Source organism: Neomonachus schauinslandi, chromosome X (genome assembly GCF_002201575.2).
Source record: "Neomonachus schauinslandi chromosome X, ASM220157v2, whole genome shotgun sequence".
Lineage (NCBI taxonomy): Eukaryota > Metazoa > Chordata > Mammalia > Carnivora > Phocidae > Neomonachus > Neomonachus schauinslandi.
The window spans coordinates 81401030-81426478 of record NC_058419.1 but is presented as its reverse complement, the minus strand read 5'-3'; the positions used below and the strand labels follow the sequence as shown (position 1 = coordinate 81426478).

The 25449-nt window shown below is 37.7% G+C and overlaps 1 protein-coding gene across 1 annotated transcript in view; it reads right to left on the bottom strand.

The window, feature by feature from the left end:
* The window catches only part of HUWE1 (HECT, UBA and WWE domain containing E3 ubiquitin protein ligase 1), a 157473-nt gene that overhangs the window by 57904 nt on the left and 74120 nt on the right, over positions 1 to 25449 (bottom strand). The window contains exons 18-26 of the mRNA XM_044911725.1: positions 22953 to 23059; positions 22611 to 22788; positions 21057 to 21148; positions 20218 to 20429; positions 14809 to 14866; positions 13609 to 13785; positions 10280 to 10525; positions 8542 to 8675; positions 7669 to 7763 (exon numbers count right to left, since the gene is read on the bottom strand). Of these exons, the coding sequence (XP_044767660.1) occupies positions 7669 to 7763; positions 8542 to 8675; positions 10280 to 10525; positions 13609 to 13785; positions 14809 to 14866; positions 20218 to 20429; positions 21057 to 21148; positions 22611 to 22788; positions 22953 to 23059 (1299 nt within the window). The remainder of the gene's footprint in view (positions 1 to 7668; positions 7764 to 8541; positions 8676 to 10279; positions 10526 to 13608; positions 13786 to 14808; positions 14867 to 20217; positions 20430 to 21056; positions 21149 to 22610; positions 22789 to 22952; positions 23060 to 25449) is intronic.

Genomic DNA, 25449 nt, shown 5'->3' with positions numbered 1-25449 from the left:
AGCAAGGGCAGAGAAACGGGCACTTGCACTAGGAAGCTCAAACGGGGAGAGTAATCCCCATAATCTGGCTTTAAAAATCAGAGTGGCTGAATTCCGGGAGTTTGTAAAACCACTGGGACTTGGGAGTCTGGAGCTTTAAAAGTAAGACCACTCAGCACTGGGCCAACTATCACTGGGTCACCACCCTTAAAGAGACAGCAGTCTGTATGAAGAAGTAACATAAAAATGGCAGTTTAACACAATGCTGAGGGCAACCGGGAGACAGATCTGTTGATATTGATTTAGGAGCATGTTGGGGGATTTCTCTGAAAAGGAGAGAGCTGGTGGGAGCCATTCCCCACCCCACCTCTCTGCCCCCCAGCACTAACACAGAGCACCCTGCAGGAGGCGAGGCTGTACAGACAAGTGGTACCTAACTTGCTAGCAGTGCACCATAGCCACGAGGTCTCCTAAGGACTCACCTACTCAGGGCAAATTCTGTTAAATCCGCACATACTCCACCCAGGCATGCCCCTAGCTGCTTCAGTGTTTTGAGGAACCTGGCATAGGACTAGTGGTCCAGTGCACATTTTCCTAACACCACCTTCCAGCTTTCAAGTTCACCAGTGGACATGTCCCTCAGAGCTAGCCTGCCTAGGTCCCACTAACACTACAGAGAGCAAGTACAGCTCACAAAAGGCAGAGAGTCAGTGCAAATGGCTGCACAGACAGGAAAAGTAACTTAGACAAAACAGCAAGACATAAGCAAAATATACAGGATACTCTCCTGAAGTACCATGTTCTGGTGAACAGGGCACACTGCGCTCCAGGGCATTCTAGGACTGCTTCTTCATAAAGTCACTGCTTTCAAGAGCAGAAGACACAGCTGACTTTCTTAACAGAGAGGCAGACAAAATAAAGAGACAGAGAAATTTATCCCAAATGAAAGAACAGCTAAGGCCACGGCCAAAAATCTAAGTGAAACAGATATAACATGCCTGATAGAGAATTTAAGGCAATGATCATGAGGATACTCACTGGACTCGAGAAAAGAGTGGAAGGCATGAGTGAGACCCTTAACACAGAGATAAGGAACAACACAGGAGAGATAAAGGGTTGAATAAATGAAATGAGAAACACGCTTGATGGACCAAACAACAGTATGGAAGAAGCAGAGGAACAAACTAGTGACCTAGAAGACGAGAGCAAGGGAAAGTAATCAAACTGAACAAAAGAGAGAAAAGATTTAGGCAAGAGGAGAATAGATTTAGGGAACTCAGTGAGTCCATCAAACATAACAACATCTGTACTATAGGAGGCCCAGAAGAAGAGAGAGGAGAGAGCAGAAAATTTATTTGAAGAAGTAATAGCTGGAAACTTCCCTAATTTGGGGAAGGAAACAGACATCAAGATCCAGGAGGCACAGAGAAACCCCAACAAAATCAATAAACACACATCGACATCATGACATACTGTAATTAAAGTTGCAAAATATAGTGATAAAGAAAATAATTTAAAAGCAGCAAGATAAAAGAAATCATTAACTTACAAGGGAAAACCCAGAAGGCAAGCAGGAGATTTTTCAGCAGAAACTTGGCAAGCCAGAAGGGAGTGGCATGATATATTCAAAGTGCTGAATGGGAAAAATCTGCAGCAGGAATACTCTATCCAGAAAGGCTATCATTCGGTTTGAAGGAGAGATAAATAGTTTCCCAGACAAACAAAAACTAAAGGAGTTCATGATCACTAAACCAGCCCTGTAAGAAATATTAAAGAGGACTCTATGAGTGGAAAGGAAAGACCAAAAGTGACAGTATCGAGGAACTCACCAAAAAAAGGATTTAAAATATAGTAATACATACCCTAAAATGCGGGGAGGAGAGAAGAACGGGTTCAAACTTAAAAAACTGCTATATGTAAAAGATGTTATATACAAATATAATGGTAACCATATATCAAAAACCACTAGTAAATATGCAGAGAATAAAGAGAAAGAAATCCAAACATATCACTAAAGAAAATGAGCAAACCGTGAAAGAAAAAGAGAGAGACAAGAAAGGATCAGGGAAAATCTCTGGAATCAACCACAAAACAAGTTAATAAAATGGCAATACCTACCTACCTACCTATTGATAATTACACTTTGAATGTAAATGGACTAAACACTCCAGTCAAAAGACAGGGTGACAGAATGGATAAAAAAGGAAGACCCATCTATATGCTGCCTACAAGAGACTCATTTTAGACCTAAAGACACCTGCAAATGGAACATGAGGGAATGTTTGTCATGCAAATGGTTGTCAAAAGAAAGCCAGAGTAGCAATACTTATATTGGGCAAAATAGACTTTAAAACAAAGACTGTAACAAGAGACAAAGAAGGACACTCTATAGTAATAAAGGAGACAATCCAACAAGAAACAATTGTAAATATTTATGTACCCTCATAAGAGCACCCAAATACACAGATAATAACAAACATAAAGGAACTGATCAATAGTAATACAATAATAGCAGGGGACTTTAACACCCCAGTTACATCAACAGATCATCTAAACAGAAAATAACAAGGAAACAATGGCTTTGAAATCAAACACTGAACCAGATGGATTTAACAGATATATCTTGAACATTCCATCCTAAAACAAAACAGAATATAAGAATTACACATGTAACAGTCTACAGAACACATCACATATGAGTCCAGAAAACTAGGCCTGAATAAATTCAAGAAGATTGAAGTCATACCATGCATATCTTTTCAGACCACAATGCTATGACACTAGAAGTCAACCACAACATAAAATCTGGAAAGATCACAAATACATGGAGGTTAAAGAACATGCTACTCAACAATAAATGAGTCAACCAGGAAATCAAAGAAGAAATAAAAAAGTAATTGGGAACAAATGACAATACGATGGTCCAAAATCTTTGGGATGCAGCAAAAGCAATTCTAAGAGGGAAGTACATGGCAATACAGGCCTACCTCAACAAACAAGAGAAGTCTCAAACAACCTAACCTTACACCAAAAGGAACTAGAAAAAGAACAAACAAGACCTAAAACCAGCAGAAGGAAGGAAATAATAAAGATTAGAGTAGAAATAAATGATACAGAACTAAAGAAACAATAGAACAGTTCAATGATACCATGAGCTGGTTCTTTAATCCTCTGTCAGACTGGTTTAAAAAAAAAAAGGCTCAAATAAAATCACATATGAGAGAGGAGAAATAACTAAAACCACAGAAATACAAAAAAATCATGAGATTGTTATGAAAAATTATATGTCAACAAACTGGACAACCTAGAAGAAATGGATAAATTCCTACAAATATATCAACTACCAAAACTGAAACAGGAAGAAACAGAAAATTTCTGATAACCAGCAAAGAAATAGAGTTAGTAATCAAAAAACTCCCAACAAACAGAAGTCCAGGACTGGATGTCACCTGTGAACTCTTTAAAGAAGAATGCCAGCATTACCCTGATTCCAAAACCAAAGACTCCACTAAAAAAGAGAACTACAGGCCAATATCCTTGATGAATAGAGATGCAAAAATTCTCAGTAAAAATACTAGCAATCTGATTCAACAATACATTAAAAAAAAAAAATTCACCAGGATCAAACGGGATTTATTCCCGGGTTGCAAGGGTAGTTCAACGTTCACAAACTCAGTCAATGTGATATATCACATCAGTAAGAGAAGATAAGAGCATATGATCATTTTAATAGATAGAGAAACAGCACTTGACAAAGTACAATACCCATTCATGATAACCCTCAAGGGGCACCTGGGTGGCTCAGTTGTTTAAGGGTTCGACTCTTGATTTCGTCTCAGGTCATGACCTCAGGTCCTGGGATCAAGCCCTACATGGGGCTCCATGCTCAGGGAGGAGTCTGCTTGAGGATTCTCTCCATCTGCCCCATCTTGCAGCTCATGCTCTCTCAAAATAAATAAATCATAAAAAAAAAATTCCCTCAACAAAGTAGGCTTAGAGGGAACATACCTAAATATAATAAAGGCCATATACGAAAAACAGAGCTAACATCATCCTTAATGGGGAAAAACTAAGGATATTTCCCTTAAGGTGAGGAAGACAAGGATGTCCACTTTCACCACTTTTATTCATCATAATACTGTAAGTCCCAGCCACAGCAATCAGACAAAAAAAAAAAAAAAAAAAAGAAATAAAAAGGCATCCAAATCAGTAAGGAAGAAGTGAAACTTTTACTATTTGCAGATGACATAATACTACATATAGAAAACCCTATGGACTCCACTAAAAAATGCTGGAACTGCTGTACGTATCAGTGAAGTCACAGGATACAAAATCAATGTACAGAAATCTGTGCATTTCTATACACCAATAATGAAGCAGGAGAAAGAGAAATTAAGAAAACAATCCCATTTACAATTACACCAGAAATAACATACCTAGGAATAAACCTAACCAAAGAGGTGAGGGACCTGTACTCTGAAACCTATAAAACATCTATGAAAAAAATTCAAGATGACACAAAGAAATGGAAAGACATTCCATGCTCACAGATTGAAGAACAAATATCGCTGAAATGTCTATACTAACCAAAGCAGTCTACACATTTAATGCAATCCCTATCAGAATACCAACAGCATTTTTTTTACAGAACCAGAACAATCATAACATTTGTATGGAAACACAAAAGACCGTGAAAGCAATCTTGAAAAAGAAAAAAAAAAAGCTGGAGGCATCACAATTCTAGATTTCAAGTTATATTATGAAACTGCGGTAATCAAAAAAGTATGGCAGTGGCACAAAAACAGACACACAGATCAGTGGAACAGGGAAGAACACCCTCAATTAAACACACAACTATATGGTCAATTAATCTTCAACAAAGCAGGAAAGAACATCCAATGGGACAAAGACCGTCTCTTCAACAAATGCTAATGGGAAAACTGGACAGCAACATGCAGAAGAATGAAACTGGACCATTTTCTTACACCATATACAAAAATAAATTCAAAAAGGATTGAAGACCTAAATGTGAGACCTGAATGTATAAAAATCCTAGAACAGAACATAGGCAGTAACCTCTATGACATCAGCCATAGCAACTTTTTTTCTAGATAGGTCTCCTAAGGAAAGGGAAACAAAATAAAAAACTACTGGGACTACATCAAAATAAAAAGTTTCTTGCACAGTGAAGGAAACATTCAACAAAACTGAAAGGCAACCTAGAGAACAGGAGAAGGTATTTGCAAATGACATAACTGATAAAAGGTTACTATCCAAAAAATGTAAAGAACTCATACAACTCAATACCCAAAAAACACATAATCCATCTAAAAAATGGGCAGAAGACATTTCTCCAAAGAAGATATACAGATGGTCAAAAGATACAAGCAAAGATGTTCATCATCAATTACCATAAAGGAAATGCAAATCAAAACAAATAATAAACAAAAGGTGTTGTTGAGGATGTACAGAAAAAGGAACACTCATGCATTGTTGGTGGGGATGCAAACTGGTGCAGCCAACTGTGGGAAACAGTATGGAGGTTCCTCAGAAAGTTAAGAATAGAACTACCCTATGATCCAGCAATTGCACTAGTAGGTATTTACCCAAAGAATACAAAAACACTAATTCAAAGGGATACATGCATTATAGCAGCATTATTTACAATAGCTAAGATATGGACTGATGAATGGATGAAGAAGTAGTGGCCTATACATACAATGGAATATCATTCAACCATAAAAAAGAATGAAATGTTGCCATTTTCAAGGACATGGATAGACCTAGAGAGTATAATGCTAAGCAAAGTAAGTCAGAGAAAGACAAATACCATATGATTTCACTCCTATGTGGAATTTAAGAAACAACAAACAAGCTATGGGGGAAAAAAGAGAGTGACAAACCAAGAAACAAATTCTTAATTATACAGAACAAACTGATCATTACCACAGGGGAGGGGGTCAGGGATGTGTTATATAGGTAACTGGGATTAAAGAGTGTACTTGTCCTTAGTACTGGGTGATGTATGGAATTGTTGAATCAGTTTATTGTACAACTGAAACTAATATAACACTGTATGTTAACTGGAATTTTAAAAAACCTTAAAAATATACAAAAATGAAAGAAAATAATAAAAATAAAAATTTAGAAAAATATATTAAATATGTAATCAGAAAAATAGCACTGTCCAATAGAAATAAGTGAGCCACATATATAATTTTAAATTTTCTAGTAGCCACATTAAAAAGTAAAAACAGATAATTTTTAATATACTGCTTAACCCAATATAGTCAAATTTTTATTTCAAGATATAATCATATATAAAAATTATTGAGCTTACATTTTTATACTCAGGATTTTTAAAAACAGGTATCTATATGAAATATACTTAGAGTACATCTCAATTCAGACATTAAATTTTTTTTTTTAAAGATTTTATTTATTTATTTGACAGAGAGAGACGCAGCTAGAGAGGGAGCACAAGCAGGGGGAGTGGGAGAGGGAGAAGCAGGCTTCCCGCAGAGCGGGGAGCCCGATGCGGGGCTCAATCCCAGGACCCTGGGATCATGACCTGAGCCGAAGGCAGACGCTTAATGACTGAGCCACCCAGGCGCCCCAGACGTTAAATTTTCATAAAAATAACTGACCTACATTTATTTCATACAATTTAGTTGAAAAAAAAAAAATACATTCACATACCAAAGTTGTTCTAAACATACTTAAAAGCCTTCTAACAACTATACAGAATAACAGTAGTTATATAAAAATTAAGAATTCAGTTTTTTTCATCCAATCTATCACCCCATCTTAACTACATCTTTAACAACCCTATTTCCAAATAAAGTCACATTTTGAGGTGCTGGGGGGGGAGTTAGTGCTTCAACACAGTATTTTTTTTGTGTGGTGGGGAGACAAATCAACCCAATATACCCTCCCCCTTACAAGAGGAAATAAAGAAAAATAAAAGAGCAAGTGGGAAGATAGAAAAGGAAGGAAGAAGGAGGGAGGGAGAGCAAAAGAAGAAAAAAAATCCAATTTTTTAGTTATACTGGCCACATTACAAGTGTTCAACAGTCAACACGTGGCTAGTGGCTACCATATTGAACAGTGTGGTTCTAAAGTGTTCCACAGCCACTTGAAACAATCATTTGTCATTTTTAACAGTAAAATTAAACTTCTGAAAAATAAGCATACAAAAATTGAGTCCCGCATACCCTTCAATACAGTAATTTCTAGGAATTTTCCATTTGCATAAAACTATATAAAAAGATACTCATATTTCAAAATAGTATGTTAGAAAACTTAATAGGGAATGGGTATTCACAGACCCTTTACGTGGCACTTAATGTTAAGTAAAGAGAGATCTATAAAATATTATCTCTAAGATAGATAATCACAACTATGCTAATAAAATGTATCCCTAGGGAAAAAGATTAGGCATATAGTTCCAAAATATTGTTTATTTGTGGTACAAATGTAAGTGATTCTTTTTACTACAACTTGTAATTTTTACCATTGTGTATATACATTTTATAGAGAAACTGAGAATAATTTTAAAATAAAAATGAAAGGAAAAAAATTGAGGACTAAAGACAATAGAGCTACCTTAATAGTCACAACAGACCTATAAAGACATAGAGATAAAACTTAAGAGAATTAATGACTAAGATTTTAGTTTCTTGGAGTTACCTGATCTTTTTCCGCCCTGGGTCGTACCTGCCTTCTCATCCTTTGGAACCAGTTTCTGCATGTCTGCCTGGCCAAATTCACACCCAGATGGTAGGCTGCAACAAGACAAACCATGAGTAAAAAGAACCCTGATAGCTCATTTCTTAAGTTGTGCTTGGTCCCTAATCTGCTTGGCTGACAATATCCCTCCTATAACAGGGAAGTGAACCTAATAAAACATGTATAATGATCAAATTCCTGAGGTAGCACTCAACAAGATTTCCAACTCAACTTTATATTTGGCTAGCAAATTTTAAACACCTATCATGCTGACACAGAATTAGGACATAAGATCAAAGATGCAGAAGATAACAAACACTGTAAGCATGTCCCTAGGCTGGTAAATGGGAAGGACAATACTGTGGAGTGAAAGTTTGTGTCCCCTCAAAATTCGTTTGTTGAAATCCTAATGACCAACGTGATAGTATTAGTAGGTAAGGCCTTTGGGAAGTGCTTAAGTCTTGAGGGTAGAACCTTCATGAATGGGACTACTGTTTCATAAAAGATACTCCAGAAACATTCCTAGTCCCTTCCACTATGTGAGGATACAATGAAAAATCTGCAACCCAGAAAAGGACCCTCACCCAACCATGCTAGCTAGCACCATAGTCTCAGACTTCCAGAACTATGAGCAATAAATTTCTGCTGTTCATAAGGATCCAGTCTGTGATATTTTGTGATAGCAGCCTCAATAGATTAAGATAGACAAGGAGCCCTCTGAACTCTTTAGTAATAGCCTTCTGTTCTTGACCAAAGCAATCCTCCAGGATCACTGAACTTAGTCCTCTATTAAGAAAGACAACAGAGATAATAAAGAGATGACCATTCCCTTACCTGTTTGGGGTACACAGGGAGAGAAGGACAGTGCTTTCCCACACCAGGGAACAGTATAACTGGCTCAGCTTGCTCAGAACACTCAGACCCAACTGAGAGCCCCACTGGTTTACGGAGATGGAACGAATTTCACTCTGCAATCAAAGTAAACAGAAGCTGATCTTTGGGATGCCCTCTGCAACATTTACAGTCTGTATCTAACATCCCTTCTCATTTTCTTCTCATTGTTTTTTGTAAAGCGAAAGGCAATGGTCATAGGCAACTCTTTTTAAAGAAACAGCTTTGCAGATTCATTGACAGCCTTGTAATTTTGTTAGGTGGTACGGGACTTGCTATTTCCCTCATTTCTTAACTTCAATAAATATTTAGATTTATCTAATTCCTTGAAGCGAACATCTCACCTTCATTTAATAAAAAGTCATAAAAATAAATCCCAAACCTATGTTATGTAATTGAATTATTTTCTAAATAGTTTACATCCGTGCTTTTCATTTGATTTGATACAAAGAATATACTCCTGGCTCAACAGCATAAAACAAGGGTGTTAAAACATTACATCATTAATCTTTAGAATTGATTACTTGAGGACTAAAAGTTGTAAAACTGTGAACACACACACAACCGCCCCCCACCCCCATCCTTCTGGCACCACAAGAGTAACCTCACATGGATTGCAGGCATAGGGTTTGATACTTAGGTAATCTTTACTAATCTCTGTTAATTACCATTGACTTAAATGTACTATGGTCGAATTTCCTTCTTGCCATCCCATTATCAGGCCTACATGCATTTGTACAAAGATTAGGAAGTAGTAAGGCCAGATGAGCACCCAATTCAGGCTTGCCCACTAAAAAAGGTGACTATATATCCCAGTTGGCCTATGTGGCTGCTACAGATCTAATTAATGCCTGTTATTTTTTTAAAAAGATTTCATTTGATTGAAAGAGAGAGTGAGAGAGAACAGAGGGAGAGTGAGAGGGAGAAGCAGACTCCTCACTGAGCAGAGTCTGATGTGGGGCTCGATCCCAGGACCCTGAGATCATGACTTGAGCCGAAGGCAGACGCTTAACCGACTGAGCCACCCAGGTATCCCTATTAATGCCTATTATTTATAATAACCTAATAAAACATGTGCAATGATCAAATTCCTGAGGTAGCACTCAACAAGGTTTCCAACTCAACTTTCACTCTCAAGAAAGTCTAGTTCACAAAACAAATTATGTGGTCACCCAAATTCTAATTAAAAAAAACCAAAACTAAGGGAAAATGAAACTAGATAGCACCTTTTTAAAAAATTTTTGATGTAGTGTTCCATGATTCATTGTTTGCATATAACACCCAGTGCTCCATTCAATACTAGATAGCATCTTGAAGCATAAACCTGCATCCCCCACCAAAAGAAAAATCTGTTCTTTGTAGCAGCTAGCCCAGGTAGAACTGCTTTTTTTTTTTTTTTGAAGATTTTATTTATTTATTTGACAGAGAGAGACATAGTGAGAGCAGGAACACAAGCAGGGGGAGTAGGAGAGGGAGAAGCAGGCTTCCCGCGGAGCAGGGAGCCCGATGTGGGACTCGATCCCAGGACCCTGGGATCATGACCTGAGCTGAAGGCAGACACTTAACGACTGAGCCACCCAGGCGCCCTAGAACTGCTTCTAATAAGCATAGTTAAGATGCACAGTATGTGCCCTATGTATTTTGCCGGCTTTAAACTAACTTGTTCACCCCCAATTCTTACCTGTCCAACTCTGCAAGTATGAACAAACATCATGATGTAGGCATGGGCAGCAGTGAGTGCATGCAGTAGAGGTGTGGCCTGAGCTGAGAGGGTAGCATCAGCAACATTGCCAGCACAAGCCAGTTCTCGCAATAACACTGAGCCTCCAGGGGATTCAATTGGGCGGTGTAAGGGCTCCAAGGATGAAAGGATGGAGTCCAACTGAAGGAGACCCTCCTGAAGGACTTTGGGTTCATGTGACAGTGTCTGAAACAAGAATAATAATTAAAGCATTAATGTACAATGAACTTCACGTACATCATGTCTTTAATAGTCACAATGGAAGAAGTAGAAGACAAGTGTCACAAATTTCGAACCTGGCCATGGTAATCCCATCTGGTAAATGGTAGAGCCAAAACATGAATGCAAGTAGGACATACCCCAATGCCTCCTTTTAGAGCAACACTTTACTTCTCTCAAGTGAGAGGCTTTCAAATGTGGTAAGTCAATCATTTAAAAGCCTGTGATGGCCAAACTGAAATACTATTATAGCAAGGACTCCATACTATAAGATTAATTGTAAATTTTACTCAACAGGGAGCAATATTAGGCAAGGTTCCAAAGCATGGAAGTGAACCAGTATTACAACTGTTTTTTTCTTCCTAAAATAGAGATGATTCTAGAATAGGCATCAGGTAGGCAATTTCCTTTTTTATAAGACAACTCAAGGATTATAGGACATGGCCTTTATAATTGTTTTTTGAGTCTGAAGAAAAATCTCACAGTAAAATACTATCACTTGCCTTTCAAAGATAGGAGAAATTATGTGCCTTTCCTGAGGCTTTAAATAAATCTATCCATTCTCACACAGTATCTTAGAGGCAGGGTAACGATGAAGCACAGCCTCTTTTACTCTCTCATAAACAGCACTTAATATTGCAAAGGGTAAAGCAAAATAAAACATTAAATACAGGTATGTCACAATTATGGACTTTCCAAATGCAACTGGATTACTGATTTTTAGCAGAAATTACTTATCACTGCCCAATCCAGCTCTAATGAAGGAGCTTCATAGATCTAATGCAATCCCTAATAAAATTATCAATGGCTGGGGGGGGGGGAGAAATAGAAAGATCGCTCTTAAAATTTGTAAAAGAATCTCAAGGGACCCCAAATAGGTATAACTATCTTGAAAAAGAACAAAGTTGGAGGTCTCACACTCCTGATTTCCAAGCTTATTACAAAGCTACAGTAATAAAAAAAAAATGTGGTACTGGCATAAAGACAGACATTAAGACCAACAGAATATAATAAAACCCCAAAACAAAGACTTGCATCTATGGTCAAAATATTTTTAGCAAGGGTGCCAAGACATAGGTGCAACAGGGAAAGAACAGTCTTTTCAACAAATGGTGTTGGGAAAACTGGATATCCACATGCCAAAGAACGAAGTTGGACTTTACCTTATACCATATAAAAAAATTACTCCAAATAGATCAAAGACCTAAATGTAAGAACTAAAGCTATAAAAACATGTAGAAGAAGCCACAGGGTAAAAGCTGTATGACACTGGATTTGGCAATGATTTCTTGGATTTGACACCAAGAGCACAGCAACAGCAGTAAAAAAAAGATAAAATGGACTTCATCAGAATTAAAACCTTTTGTTCATCAAAGGGCACTATTAACAGAGGTAAAGGCAAACCACAGGAGAAAATATTTGCAAATTATTTATCTGATAAGGAATTAATATCCAGAACATAAAGAACTCCTACAACTCAACAACAAAAAACAAACCCCACTAAAAAATGGGCAAAGGACTTGAATAGACATCTCTCCAAAGATACACAAATAGCCAGTAAGCACATAAAAAGATGCTCAACATCATTAATCATTAGAAGATGCAAATCGAAACCATGCGATCTCTCTTCACACCTATTAGGTTGGCTACTATCAATTAAAAAAAAAAAAAGAAAAAGAAAGTAAGTGTTGGTGAAGATGCAGAGAAATTGGAACCCTTGTGCACTGCTGATTGGAATGATGTGAAATGATGGAGATGCTATGGAAAACAGTATGGTGGTTCCTTGGCGGGGGGAAAAAAAAAGAGCTACCATATAATCCAGCAATTCTACTTCTGAGTATACAACTAAAAGAACTGAAAGGAGTCTTGGGTATGCTCATACTTTTATATGGAATCTAAAGAAGTCAAATTCATAAAACCAGAGAGAATGATGGTTGCCAGGGGCTGGGGGGAAATGTGGAGATGTTGGTCAAAGGGCAAACTTTTAGTTATGAGTAAGTTGTGGGGATCTAATATACAGCTTGGTGTCTATAGTTAATACTATATTGTGTACTTGAAATCTGCTGACAGTAGATCCTTAAGCGCGCTTACTACACACACACACACAAAGTAGTCTTGAAAAAGTATTTGCACACCCGCGTTCATAGCAGCACTATTCAAAATAACCAAGAGATGGAAGCAACCCCATGGTCTATCAATGAATGAATGGATAAACAAAATGTGGCTTGTACATACAGTAAGAGTCATAAAAAGGAAGGAAATTTTGACATATGCTACAACACGGGTGAATCTTGAAGACATTATGCTAAGCAAAATAAGCCAATCAAAGAAAGACAAATACCTTATGAATTACATTTATATGAGAGCTACCTGGAACAGTCAAATTCAGAGAGACAGAAAGCAGAACAATGTTTACCAGGGGCTGGGAGGGAGAGAGGAATGTAGAGTTGTTGTTTAATGAGTATAGAATTTCAGTTTTGCAAGATGAAAAACTTCTGGAGATTGGTAGTGCAACAATGTCAATGTACTTAGGACTACTGAACTATACACTTAAAAATGGTTAAAAAGGTAAACATCATTTGATGTGTATTTTACCACTATTAGTAAATAAAGCACTTAATTTTTTGATAAAATTTGAGCAATAAACTAATAGGTCAATTATGCTTAAAATGCAGGACTATCAAGCTTGAAAAAGGAAAAAAGCTGTATGACTAAACAATACCAGATTGTGTTAAAAAGCATCCATGAGAGGATGACACAATAAAATAAACCCAGTTCCAAAACTTTCTTCATCTACTATCCCTTCTAATAAACTCAAATGTTTGAACTATATACCAAACCTAGGAACAATGAACAAACACTTCAACTTTTCAATGAGAAATAATGTGACACACTATTTATTAGTCACTTGATTCACTTGTAGTACATAACCACAGATTTCATTATTTTTTAGTTGAAAGTAAAGGGAGACCACAGTAAAAACATGTATACAGAAGTATTACAAAACTGTTCCTAAAAAGAAATGAAAATATTTGGCCAGAAGCTCTTACCAATATGGATTTGCAGACACCTGCAACAGCCTGACAAGCCGCAGATGTGGGAAAGTCAATGGGCAGATTGGGAAGACCCAAAATGGTAACCAAAGGCAAGAGTCCTTTCTGATTCACAAATTCTTGGCAGTGGTCATCTGTTGTATTGTTGCTCAGAATAGATTCCACAAATTTCATCTAGGTAATGAAAATTAAAAAAAAAAAAAAGTTAGAGCCTGACACCTGGAACTAAAAGGCCAACTTGGAATAAGGACAGGGGTAGCCCTGTAGTCATGAAATCAGTATTTTCTGGAATACCAAAACCTCAAGTAAATAGGGACAGAGATATGATATGGACCCTAAACATAAAAACAAAAACAAAAACACCACACATGAATAATTACTTCTTCCCAATCTACCTTTTTGGCCACATCTGAAGTCACATAATTTGCGAGAATAGAGAGGATAAATGACTTGCTCAGGGCCACACCCATGAGTTAGTGGCAAAATCAGATCTGATCTCTTAATTTGCTTCTTGCATGATAGTGTGTTGCCTCTCCCCGTAAGCAAAAATGGATACTTTCCCTCAATGTGTTCATAAGGCAAATGAAAGCCAGAACTCTAGAAGAGTGATTTGGACCAAACAAAGCATTTTTTTAAGGGAAGAAAGTAAAATATGGGCAAGAAACACACAGGCACAAGAGAAACCATCTCTGGAAGTCTTGGACGTGCTCAGTGGGCTAGAACAATTGCTACGTGGGCTTCCCCTTATAGAGAAACAATTCTGGGAAAAGTCAAACTCTTCCCTTTTCTCTTGTGAAACACATGGGAAGTTAAAAGAAATAACCATATTACTATTTTTTCAATATAAAAGAGAAGTAAATGGGGAAAATAGCAAGTAATGGGGAAAAATACATGTTGGACACATTCAAAGAACATAATACTGGGTTGTCCTAACAAAGCCCACTCTTTTGTTTGGATTCCAATGGTGAATAGTAACAATGAACAGAAGATTGGGAGTATCTAAAAAAAGGGAAGAGTGTTGTCCAATTTTTGGCAAACCAGTCTCATAGAACAAGGTTTGCACATCTTTCCCCACTGATCCACACTTTAAGGGTCCCAATGAAAATAAACGTGGAAATCACTAGACTATTTGGTAATCCCACACATTTTCCAGAAAAACACAAACCTTTACTCAGTTTGCCCTACCATGAATCTTACCACATTAAGGATGTAATCCATGAGGGGAATAGGAATACGTTCCTCTGTACCAACAACCCTGTTAAGGGAGAAAAGAGTGAGTTACACACAAATTCACAATACCAGTGCAAGAGAACAAAGTGAGGAAAGGGAAATAGCATGAAATTCTAGGTCCTTTCTCTAAGTCAGACTTCTAGTCTTTAATACAGCACAGGAAAAAAAAAAAGAGCTGAAATCAATTCTGAAATTAGCTTTTCTAGCCTGACAGGTTGAGAGCACAAAAGGAAAAACCAAGCCTTCACAAACTCAGCATTTACACATACCTCAAAAGAAACTCCTATCTTAGGCAAACTATCACTGGAGGAATTCATCAATATGAAAATACTAAAAAATAAGTCAGTTTGATTAAGAGACTATTGAAACATTTGCTTGAAGACAAGAGCTAGACAAAGAAACAAATACAATACACATCTTAACCATGTTCTTGCATCAGGTTTAAAGTTATAATAGAGAGCAGGAAATGGAATTTAATTTTGTTCAAAATTCATGCTTAAGACTGACAAACCATTCAGAACAAAGTTAATCAAAGATGAAGCCAACACCCAAGGCCTCCTTTCCTAATAATTAATACTTGTATCACAACAGTCCCTGAACTATCCAAAAACTGATCAGGTCTTTTGCTTCAGATACTTGAATGCTGCACTGCAGATGAGAAGGCTGTAGTAATGCCAGAGCTGCAGAAAATGTAGCACTTAGCCCCGTCTTGGCTTTTTCAAGAAATAAACAGAGGAAAGAAAACCCACAAAATATATTAAAATGAAACAAAATCTACCTCAAGATAAACCCTAGGAAGGAACAAAACTTGAGTCTAATAAGGAGCATTCTGGATATAGGCCCTTGAAGACATTTGGGGGGAAGGGGCAGAAATAAAAGGGAGAAGTAGGAGGAGAGAGAAAGCAAGAGAATTCACAAGAAGTTAACAGTCCTTGTCTCTGAGCAAGATAAGATGTAAATAAAGATTTGCCAGGTATGAGGGCACTGACAGCAAAATGGAGACTAGACCTAGTGGAGAGGCATCATAAATGGCTTCAGTGATGAAATATCCAGAGCTAGGGTTTGGCAAGGATATGGTGAACACTCTCAATGAAGAATTTAGGGAAGAACTCTGTACAAAGGCAGGACCTATAAGCCAGGAGTGGAATGATCCCATGGCAAGACTGCAATATTGCCAATTGTTCCTTGTTGTTCCTTCTCAGAACCACTGCAACATTCCCTGCTACTTACGTCAATCATCTACCCCAGCTTCGTTGCACCTCCTCGGAAAGAACCCAGAAATCCATCTCTACAGCTAGGGAGTGCAGGTGTGGCTCTAGCCCAAATTAAACACTTGTCCCTTTGTAGAAACCAAAGAGCCAAAGTAGTATCATGAAATGGGACCAAGGTACTTCCTTCATTTGCTAGATAGAAGTTAGGGAGAACGAGAGAGAAAACAAACCAACAGTTTCTTAATCCAAATCTAGGAACAAATTTGTTCAATAACCACTTTTTCATTATCCTCATCTTTTGGTTTCCAGGCTCAGAACATCATACAGGAATAGTACATATGATAAACTCTCCCTAGCAGAAATCCCATCAACTGGTTTTAAGAAAAATTGTAATCTTAACTTCATATGAAACTTTGACCCATAGCATCTTTGAAATAGTTAAGACTGCATTCCCATGATGAATAAAACAATTTACCTTAACTGTCAAATTAAAACATTCCTGTCTCCCCTTTCACTAAAACACACATATTCCCAGACTCAATTTTACATGTGTATTTATGGTACTAGAGCCCTTAATCAGAAGTACAGGAGAAAGATTCCAATTGAGTGTCATACTACAGTGTATAGAACAGGTCTCATGGAATTTTTGTGGTGTGGGGTGTGGGGGATGTCTTTCTTCCAGCTCTTGAGGAGACACAGCTGCCTTTGGCAAAGGAGTCCTCCCAGTGAACTAAAACTCAGGAAACAACTGCTTTTCTACATTTGCTGCCTTTAAAGCCCAGACACTTGCTATTCAAGTTCTAAAGACCACATGGATTTATATATCCCATTTCTTTCAAGTTTTTCAGGATAGGCAGTTAAGTTAGGCAAAGTAAATTGAATCCACCGCAAAATAAACCACGGTGCCTCAGCTAAAAGCCCTGGTTACTCATTGGCAAGTATATTCATCCCCAGAAGTATCAGTTTTACTGACATCAAACAGTTTAGAAGGCAGAAGAGAGAGGCCAAAATACAAGTATTTAGAGTTACTTGTGAATGTCTCTGGATGTAGAACAAAACTCCATGTATTTGGGGTAGACTGTAGTGCCTGAATTTCCTTATTCCAGATTGAGCACAAAACCACGTCTCAAAATCATATATAAACACCATTTTCAAATACAAGCTGATTTTAAAAAAAATAAGAGAAAAATAGTTTTAGCCTGGAAAAACCTGGAAACTCAAAAATCCATCCATGGGAGTGGATTCATTCAATGAAACACTACTCAGCAATGAAAAGGAACAACCGATAGATGCAACAACATGGATGAATCTCAAAAACACATTGAACAACAGAAGCCAGATACAAGAAAGTACATATATCAGATATGATACACACATAGGACCCATCTATTGTATTTTTAGGATATTCTGGAATAGGCAAATTTATTCGATGATGATTAAAGTAAGTAGGGGCGCCTGGCTGGCACAGTAGGTTAAGCGTCCAACTCTTGGTTTTGGCTCAGGTCATGATCTCAGGGTTGTGAGATCGAGCCCCATGTTGGGCTCCGCATTCAATGGGGAATCTACTTGAGGATTCTCTCCCTCTGCCCACCCCCTGGCAATGTGCACTCTCTCTAAAATAAATAAATCTTAAAAAAAAAAAAAAAAAAAGAAAGAAGTAGCTGCCTCGCTTTAGGGTAGAGAAATAGGAATCTCAAGATCTGTGTAGTTTATAGAAATTAAACCTCAATAAAAAACATTGGAAAAAATTTATTCATGTGTTTATTTAAGGCACTGGACAACAGATGAGGACATGAGAGACTGAATTCATTTGGGAGTCCCACTGAAGAATTTTGCATTGGAGGGGGAGTTGGGGGATACAAATAAGACTTCTGGAGAGAGAGGATGGCACACACTGTCAATTTTTGTAAGCCTCTTCCCATACTGGCACAAAGTAACTCCCACCATAACTACCACCTGGGATAAGGAGATAAAAGAACTCCCTTTAATATATTGTGGCTTTCGAGATGAAGGTTGAGTTTAGGCAGTTTCCTGCTTTTCCTTCCAGCCTTAATAATCCACAGAGTGACCCAATCGAGGCTTCTGAAGGTGGTAGAAGTGGGAAAGTGTATGTATCAATATATGTGAGACTCTTAGGTATGTTATGTGAATGAGGTAGTGATGAACACCCAGACCATGCAGAGTATAGGAAAACATCAATACCATGGAGTACCAAGTACTAGGATCCTCTGTAGCTTTAGAAGCTACATATGACCAACTCTATGGTAGAGTATTAATGCTGTGGGTGCCTACATTTTTATTATGTCTTCATTCTCATTCATGTTTCATTAGGACCCACCTCTCTTGGCATTTAAGGCTCAGGAAATCCTTCATCTAATGCTCTTGAGTTATTCCATCAAAGCACCAAACTAACATTTACTGACTGATTATCTGCTACATACAAAGTAATTAGGATACACTGCAGTCAAATGCTCTACCCCCTGAGCTATACCCCCATAATTAGGATACACTGTAAAATGAGACATTGTCCCTGCCCTGGTGGAGCATACAGATTAATGGGAGAAACCATCACAATATATGAATAATTCTAACAACACTTTTGGAAGAACATAAAAGACTGACTTCCCGTTTGGAGGTAAAAGGAAAAGCTCCTTTAAGAATGTGACATTTGAGCTGGCTTTGCAGGAATTTGGTAGATAGAAAAGGAGATAAGATAATTTGGGGTTGGGGGGACAAATATGGATAGAACACAGTGACACATATCCCAAGAAAAGCATGGAGTGAAAAAATACAAGGGTGTGAGAAAACGTCAATTTACTATGACAGCTTAAAATCTGGGCACATTAGATCTAAGGTGTCTGTAAGATATTCAGGTAGAGAAAAAGTTATATGCAGATGAACATGCACAGCCTCACTCAAAGCCACCCTCCCACTCATCAAGTTTAAGAAATCCTTCCCTTGTCTTGTAGTCAGGAAAGGAAACCATATCCCAGCAGGGTGGCTGACAATCAAGGGTGTGGCAAGTAAGCACAGATTCTGACTCCTCTGCATATAAAGTCTTGCTTTCTTTCAGGCGTCTTCCTTTTCCGGAAAGAGAACATTTTAATCAAATCAAAATAGAAGATGCTGCTAGAATGAAGGTAGAGTTGCCATCTCAGACAAGGGTAAGACATCTGCTCAACAAAGCAACGTATTTAGTAGTTAATGCATCCCCTCAAAAAAAAAAAAAAAAAAAAGAAACCCTCCAAACAAACCTCATACCAACAGGCTCATCACTTCCTAGAGCTCCAAGATGGCACACCAGTTTTGGAGTCTAGGCCTTTGCTCCTTCTATGTATTCTGCCATAATTTTCTCAAGTTCCAAGCCATCCTTCAAGACCAGCCCAAACCCAATCATATCCACACCTAAAACATTCCTGCTTTTCTCAGAACTAGTTATCTATAAACCAAAAGAACACTTATTAAATGCATAAATGCGTGACAGTTCAGAGGGATCACACCCTCTTCTAGCATGAATGTGATTAAGAGTTACAGCTACAAGTTACGTTTCATCCCTTGCATGTGAACAATATAAGCTCAAAGAGCCTGGTAGACTATCCACTACCAGCCAGCAGTCTTTAAGCCAATCCCCATTTCACCATCCAGGTAGTCAATTTTTATGTAAAAACAAAACTTAAATAAATAATCTACTGTGCCCGGTTATAATCATATAGTACATTCCAAAGACTTCTAATTTATCTAGAATAAACTGATAGTAATCAAACAAAAGCAAAGACGAACCAACAACAAATCCCTGTAATTTTTAAAGACTTAGGAAATAGGCTTCAAAAGTGCCATGTTTCATTACGTACTCACTTATGGAAACAATCAAGCAATGATGCAAATACCAAATCAACAATGGGGAAAAGTCCTCTGAGAAAAGCCCATTAACTTGATATAGTGAACTGATTCAATTCCATCAACAAATTTTAAAGAAAGACACTTTGCTAAGGCAACCAATACAATTAAATATGAAAGCATAAATGACACACAATGGTCAAAGAAAGAAAAAACTAGACTCTTAGGGCTTGAAGAACCTTATAATGAACCAACACCCTCGCTTTTATGGACGAAAATGACATGCCTAAGATCACAAGACTAGGGAACCTGTCTTGCGAACACTTACTGCTGATTAGGCTCGGTTTCATTCTGTTGGGTAGAATTAAAGCTCTGCATGGCCTGTACTTCTTCTTCCTCCTCATCCTCACTAGAGGCCTCTTCTGCAGCATGATTAGACCTTGGAGGAGGAGCAGTGGCAGTGCCATCTGCCTTCTGGATTGATGGCTTCTGACAGATGTATTTAGGGTCTCTTCCAAGATTACAGATTTCTTCAAGTAACTGAAAGACACAGGAAATAGGATTATTTATTAGTAAATAAGAAATGGGGGACAACTAACATTTTTGGAGCATTTTCTATGTGTTATACACAGAATTGCCAAAACACTTTATACACATGTACGTATGTATGTATGTATGTATGTATCATACATCACTCCTGGAATATAGTCCTCAATCCTATTTTATAAACAAGGGAACTGAAGTTCTGAAGTTAAATAACTTGTTCAGGGTCACACAGATGTTAAGTGACTGCATGACTAATCTGACTCCATGTCCTAATTCACAAGCACCAGGAACTCATACACTATATACAGGCAATTGGCAGGGATACTAAATGTGAAAAAAAAATCAAGAAACAAAGATTAGAAAAAGTAATACGCTTTTACAAATAGAAGCTAAATCCTGGCAACTTGTTAATATCCTATAGAAGAAAGCAATACTTAAGTTACTTTTTGGGGGAGGGGGACAAAGGACCAACCCAAGGACATGGAGAAAATAAGGTAGACATAATCCTCTTCTAGGCCTAGCCCAAGAATCCAAATGACCTCTAGTAGGCCAAGTTTTTTTTTTCTTAAAAACCCCCTTAACTGCTCTCTCATGCCCATGGTCAACCTTATCACTTCCCACCTTGATGATCGCAGTCGTTGCATCTGTTTTGAGGGTGGGCTGATGTCTCATGAGCTCATCAACAGCACTCCCCAGGTTAGATGCAGTATCCCCTTAAAGCAAAAAACGAACTGTTAGAAAGACTGAAGAAAATAGAATTTGAGCTATCTTCTCTGCCAATGAGGAGGAAAGAAGAAACTGAGCTGGTGGTTGTGATTTTTTTAATGTCATGCTTTCTCAAATGAATTCACACCAACTTCTGAAAGCAAGTCATTGGGGAGGAAGAAGAAAACCTCACCAGCCTATTGAGCATATTTTAAAATAACCGCGTATACTACATTCTACCCTGGCAATCTCTACTGCCAAGGTCTGAAGCAGTATTGTAAAGAGAGAGAGAAAAGAAAGAAACATAAACCATTAATCCTCTGGTTGCCCCAATAGAGAATGACAATGGCTAGAATGCTACAGTGGTGGCTGAAAGGACAAAGCACACCTGTGAAAACTGGATTCTTTCTGGAGCCCTACCTTCTCACTATTCCTCAATAATCTGGTCTCAAATACACTGAGAAGGAAATCTATTCATTTGTGACTATTTTGGGGACTTGGATATTAGAACAGAAGATTACTAAGATCAATAGCTCAGGACTTCGTATCTCTTGTTGCTACTCCTGGAAATATACTGCCCCTAATACCCGTTTCTCACTAGCACCATGACAGTACATCTAACAATGAACTGTTGTTGACAATCCAAGGAGCACCACCCCTTATTTGCCGACATCCAAAGGTCACTGGGCGCAAGTCCTTAGTCTCTCTCAAGCTCTGGCCACTGAGGCGTCAAAGTGACATTCTGTGGAATGGTGACAGGTGGAAATTTGGACTCCCAAGGAGACCCTTTCCCCCTTGTGCCAGACCCTGAACCCTAGGTGAACCTGCCCCCAAGATCTTCACTGGATAATTCCTGCTCCCATGGGTAATCCCACTGAGGTAGCGGTGTAGTGTAGGTCCCACCTCCTGGGAATCCACGTGGGAATCCTGCCCTAACCCAAGAGGAGGGGGCACAGCCTCTGTGAGTCACTCTGCTACAGTTTAGCTTCTGACCCACCCAAATGCTACAGCCAATTGGAGCGTGAGGGCATGGCCTGGAGGTACTGCCTGAAGATCTGGAGCCACTCAGGGCACCTGGGACGTGATCTAGTCCCTTCGGTGGCCCAGGAAGGGCAAGGGCAAGGTTTCTATGGCCAAAGTTTGGTTTTCCCAACACTTGTACAAATTTGGATTAAAACTTTGAACTTTTGAAAACACACACACACACACACACACACAATGAACTGTTGAGAAGCATGAAAATATTATGGGCAGAGGATAAGGGTGAAGTATTCTTTTTACCTGCAATACAATGTATATATTGCTCCAGTGATAACTATAGTGATAATTCCCATTAAGCTTAGCACACCTAGCCAGAGAAATGATGTGAGGTCAAGAAAGGGTTTTCTTACCAATTGGTGCCTTGATAATCATCTAAAATCTTGGCACAACAGTAAACCAATTATTTTAAGATAAATCCTGGTGACTTACCAAGAGGATCAGAACTCCTCCTCCTTCGCATGGCTGGGAGGTAATCTGGAGACAGAAGAACTTTGAAAAGACGTTCAAAAGGCTGACACTGTACAAATGACTGAAGACCTCGGGCATTCAAGCAGAGTGCACTGAATACATTTGGGAGGGAGCCAAGGACTTCACGGGTAGCAGGAACCTAGAAAGAAGATCAAGTGAGTTTGAAGACCTCTGAAAGTGTTCAGGTGTAGATGCCACGAAACTTTGACCAGGGTATTGCAGAGAGAGAGAGTAGGGGAGGGATATATTGTGGGGAGGGGTATGCACAGAGCATTCTTTACAGAGAAGCAGTAAAGGACTCACATCTTTGATAAGCAGTGCATGAAGCATGACATCTGTTAATCCATTGTCCTGGAGTGAGGATAGCAGTGATGGTTCTTGAAATACAAACACAGTCACCACTTCAGTAGCTAAAAAAGATGAGAAATAGGAGAAATTGAGATATTCTTCACAGGTATTAACAATAAAATTCCAAAGGCTGAAAAAAAACATACTCTATGTACAACAATTTAAATACTTGTACTTACTCTGAAATGAACGCCCCTAATACTGCTTCATCAGAAGGTCACTATTAAGAATTAGGTGACAAACTTTCAAGATTTTTATGGGCAATGTACAGGTATAATGATAATTAATAATACCATATTGAATACTGAAAAATATACCAAGAGAGTAGATTTCAGTGCTTTTATCAAGTGAAAAAAAGGTAACTATATGAGATGATTTGTTAATTAGCTTGATTATAGAAATCATTTCACTACATACACCAGATCATGTTCCACTAAATACATGAACCACCGTGGATATAAACCAGTCCAAAATTATGAGAACCGATAAACCTAAAAACACATCCTTTTTTGTTTAAAATGCAGGGAAAATATCTAAGATGTGGGGGTGGTTTGCTGGATTGAAGTGAATGTAAACAACTGATGAAATGGACAAAATGTCTTCTCAAAAGCCTTTTAGCAATTTTAAAATACCACTAGCAATGTTAAGAATTCTTAGGTATGTAATCTGACCAATTTTTGACAATATGATATTTAACATGGGCTTATAGATTATTATCAGTGCTCAAGGGGAAATTAATGCATTCACTAAAAGGTAACCAAAAGTGAAGCTAGAAATAATAGAAAAAAAAAAAGTGAAACCGCAAGCAAAAAGCACGAATAATTAAAACCAATAACTAACCCTCTGAAAAGACTGAAAAAGCTTACAAGCTTATGGGAAATCCAAGAAAAGCAAGCAATATGTCAGCAATGAAAAAAGGAGATCTAACAGGATTCAGAACAAATAAAATTCTTTTACAAACTGTATGCTAACAAGTGAAATGCAATGCTTTTGTAAGAAAATGTCATAAAAATTGACTCTCAAGAAATGATAGCAAAGCAGACTAACCTAATAACCACAAGAATTTCTTAAAAAATACCAAGTAACAGAAAGGCACCAAACCAACAGTTTTATTACTTTTAAAAAAGATTTATTCATCTGTCAGAGAAAGACAGAGAGTGCACACGCGCACAAGCAGGCGGAGCGGCAGGCAGAGGGAGAAGCAGGCTCCCCGCTGAACAAGGAGCCAGATGCAAGACTCAATCCCAGGACCCTGGGATCATGACCTGAGCTGAAGGCAGATGCTTAACCGACTGAGCCACCCAGGTGTCCCTAAACTGACAGTTTTAGATGTGAGGTTATTAAACCTTCTAGGAGCAATTAAGACAAGGTTTCCCAAATCATTGTATGAGATTTAAAAATTTTGATTTTAAAACCTGACAAAGAGGGTGAATCTACTCCAAGTGTCATTGAAATAGCAAATATATGACAATTACTGGGGACCAACAGTTGTCAATGGCCTGATGGACTATAAACTTATGGAAAATACAGTCCTTTTTTGGGTTCCTACTGGTATATAATACAACCTTCCATAGACTTTTTTTTTTTTTTTTTAAAAATGTCTAAATTACAAGAGGTTACTAAAATTGAGTATTCATAAACTAAAATTAGTGTTCTACTAGAAGTTACTAAGACATCAAATCTGTTATTTTACCATAGTCTAACTATAATGCTATGTCATAATGCTACTGTGCAATGGGACAGTTTAAACCCTCTTTTAAGATTAACAGATGACCAAATATTAGAATTTTTAAAATTTATTTCCCCCCCCCAATATTAGAATTTTAAAAAGGAATCACAAAAACCAAATGGCTCCATGTGGAACCTAGCAACTATAAATTAAGTAATGAAAGATAACTCTTAAAAAATTAATGATAAAAATCACATTCTAAAACCTACAAAATCCATAAAACAGCAATAATGTGTTAAGACAAAGGGTCCCTTAAGAATAAGGAAATTAGAAATTTACAAAGTTTTAAAGAAAAAATTAAAAATTTGATACTGCAATAGGCATCTTGAAAGATTATACAGAGAAATTCTCTCAGAAAGTGACATGAGATCAACATGGTAGGAGTACTAGCTATACAATAGGGTTTCCAAGAGAGAATACTTAAGTTAAAAGGAACCAAAGGAATTTTCCTGAAGCAAGAAAAAATTATCAGATTTTAAAAAGGGCCTAACCAAGTGCTATGAAAGAATACTGAAAAGAAACAGAACTAAGTAGGTCCTGGTGAAATTTGTAAACTCCTAGAGCAAAGAGAAAATGAAGTTACCTACAAAGGAACAAGAACCAGTTTAACATCATGGTTACCTAAAATATGTAACATTAGAAGACAATGGAGAAATGTCCACAAAATTCTGAAAGGAAAAGAAGTATGACACTTTAAAAATTACCCAAAGATGTACTCCAACA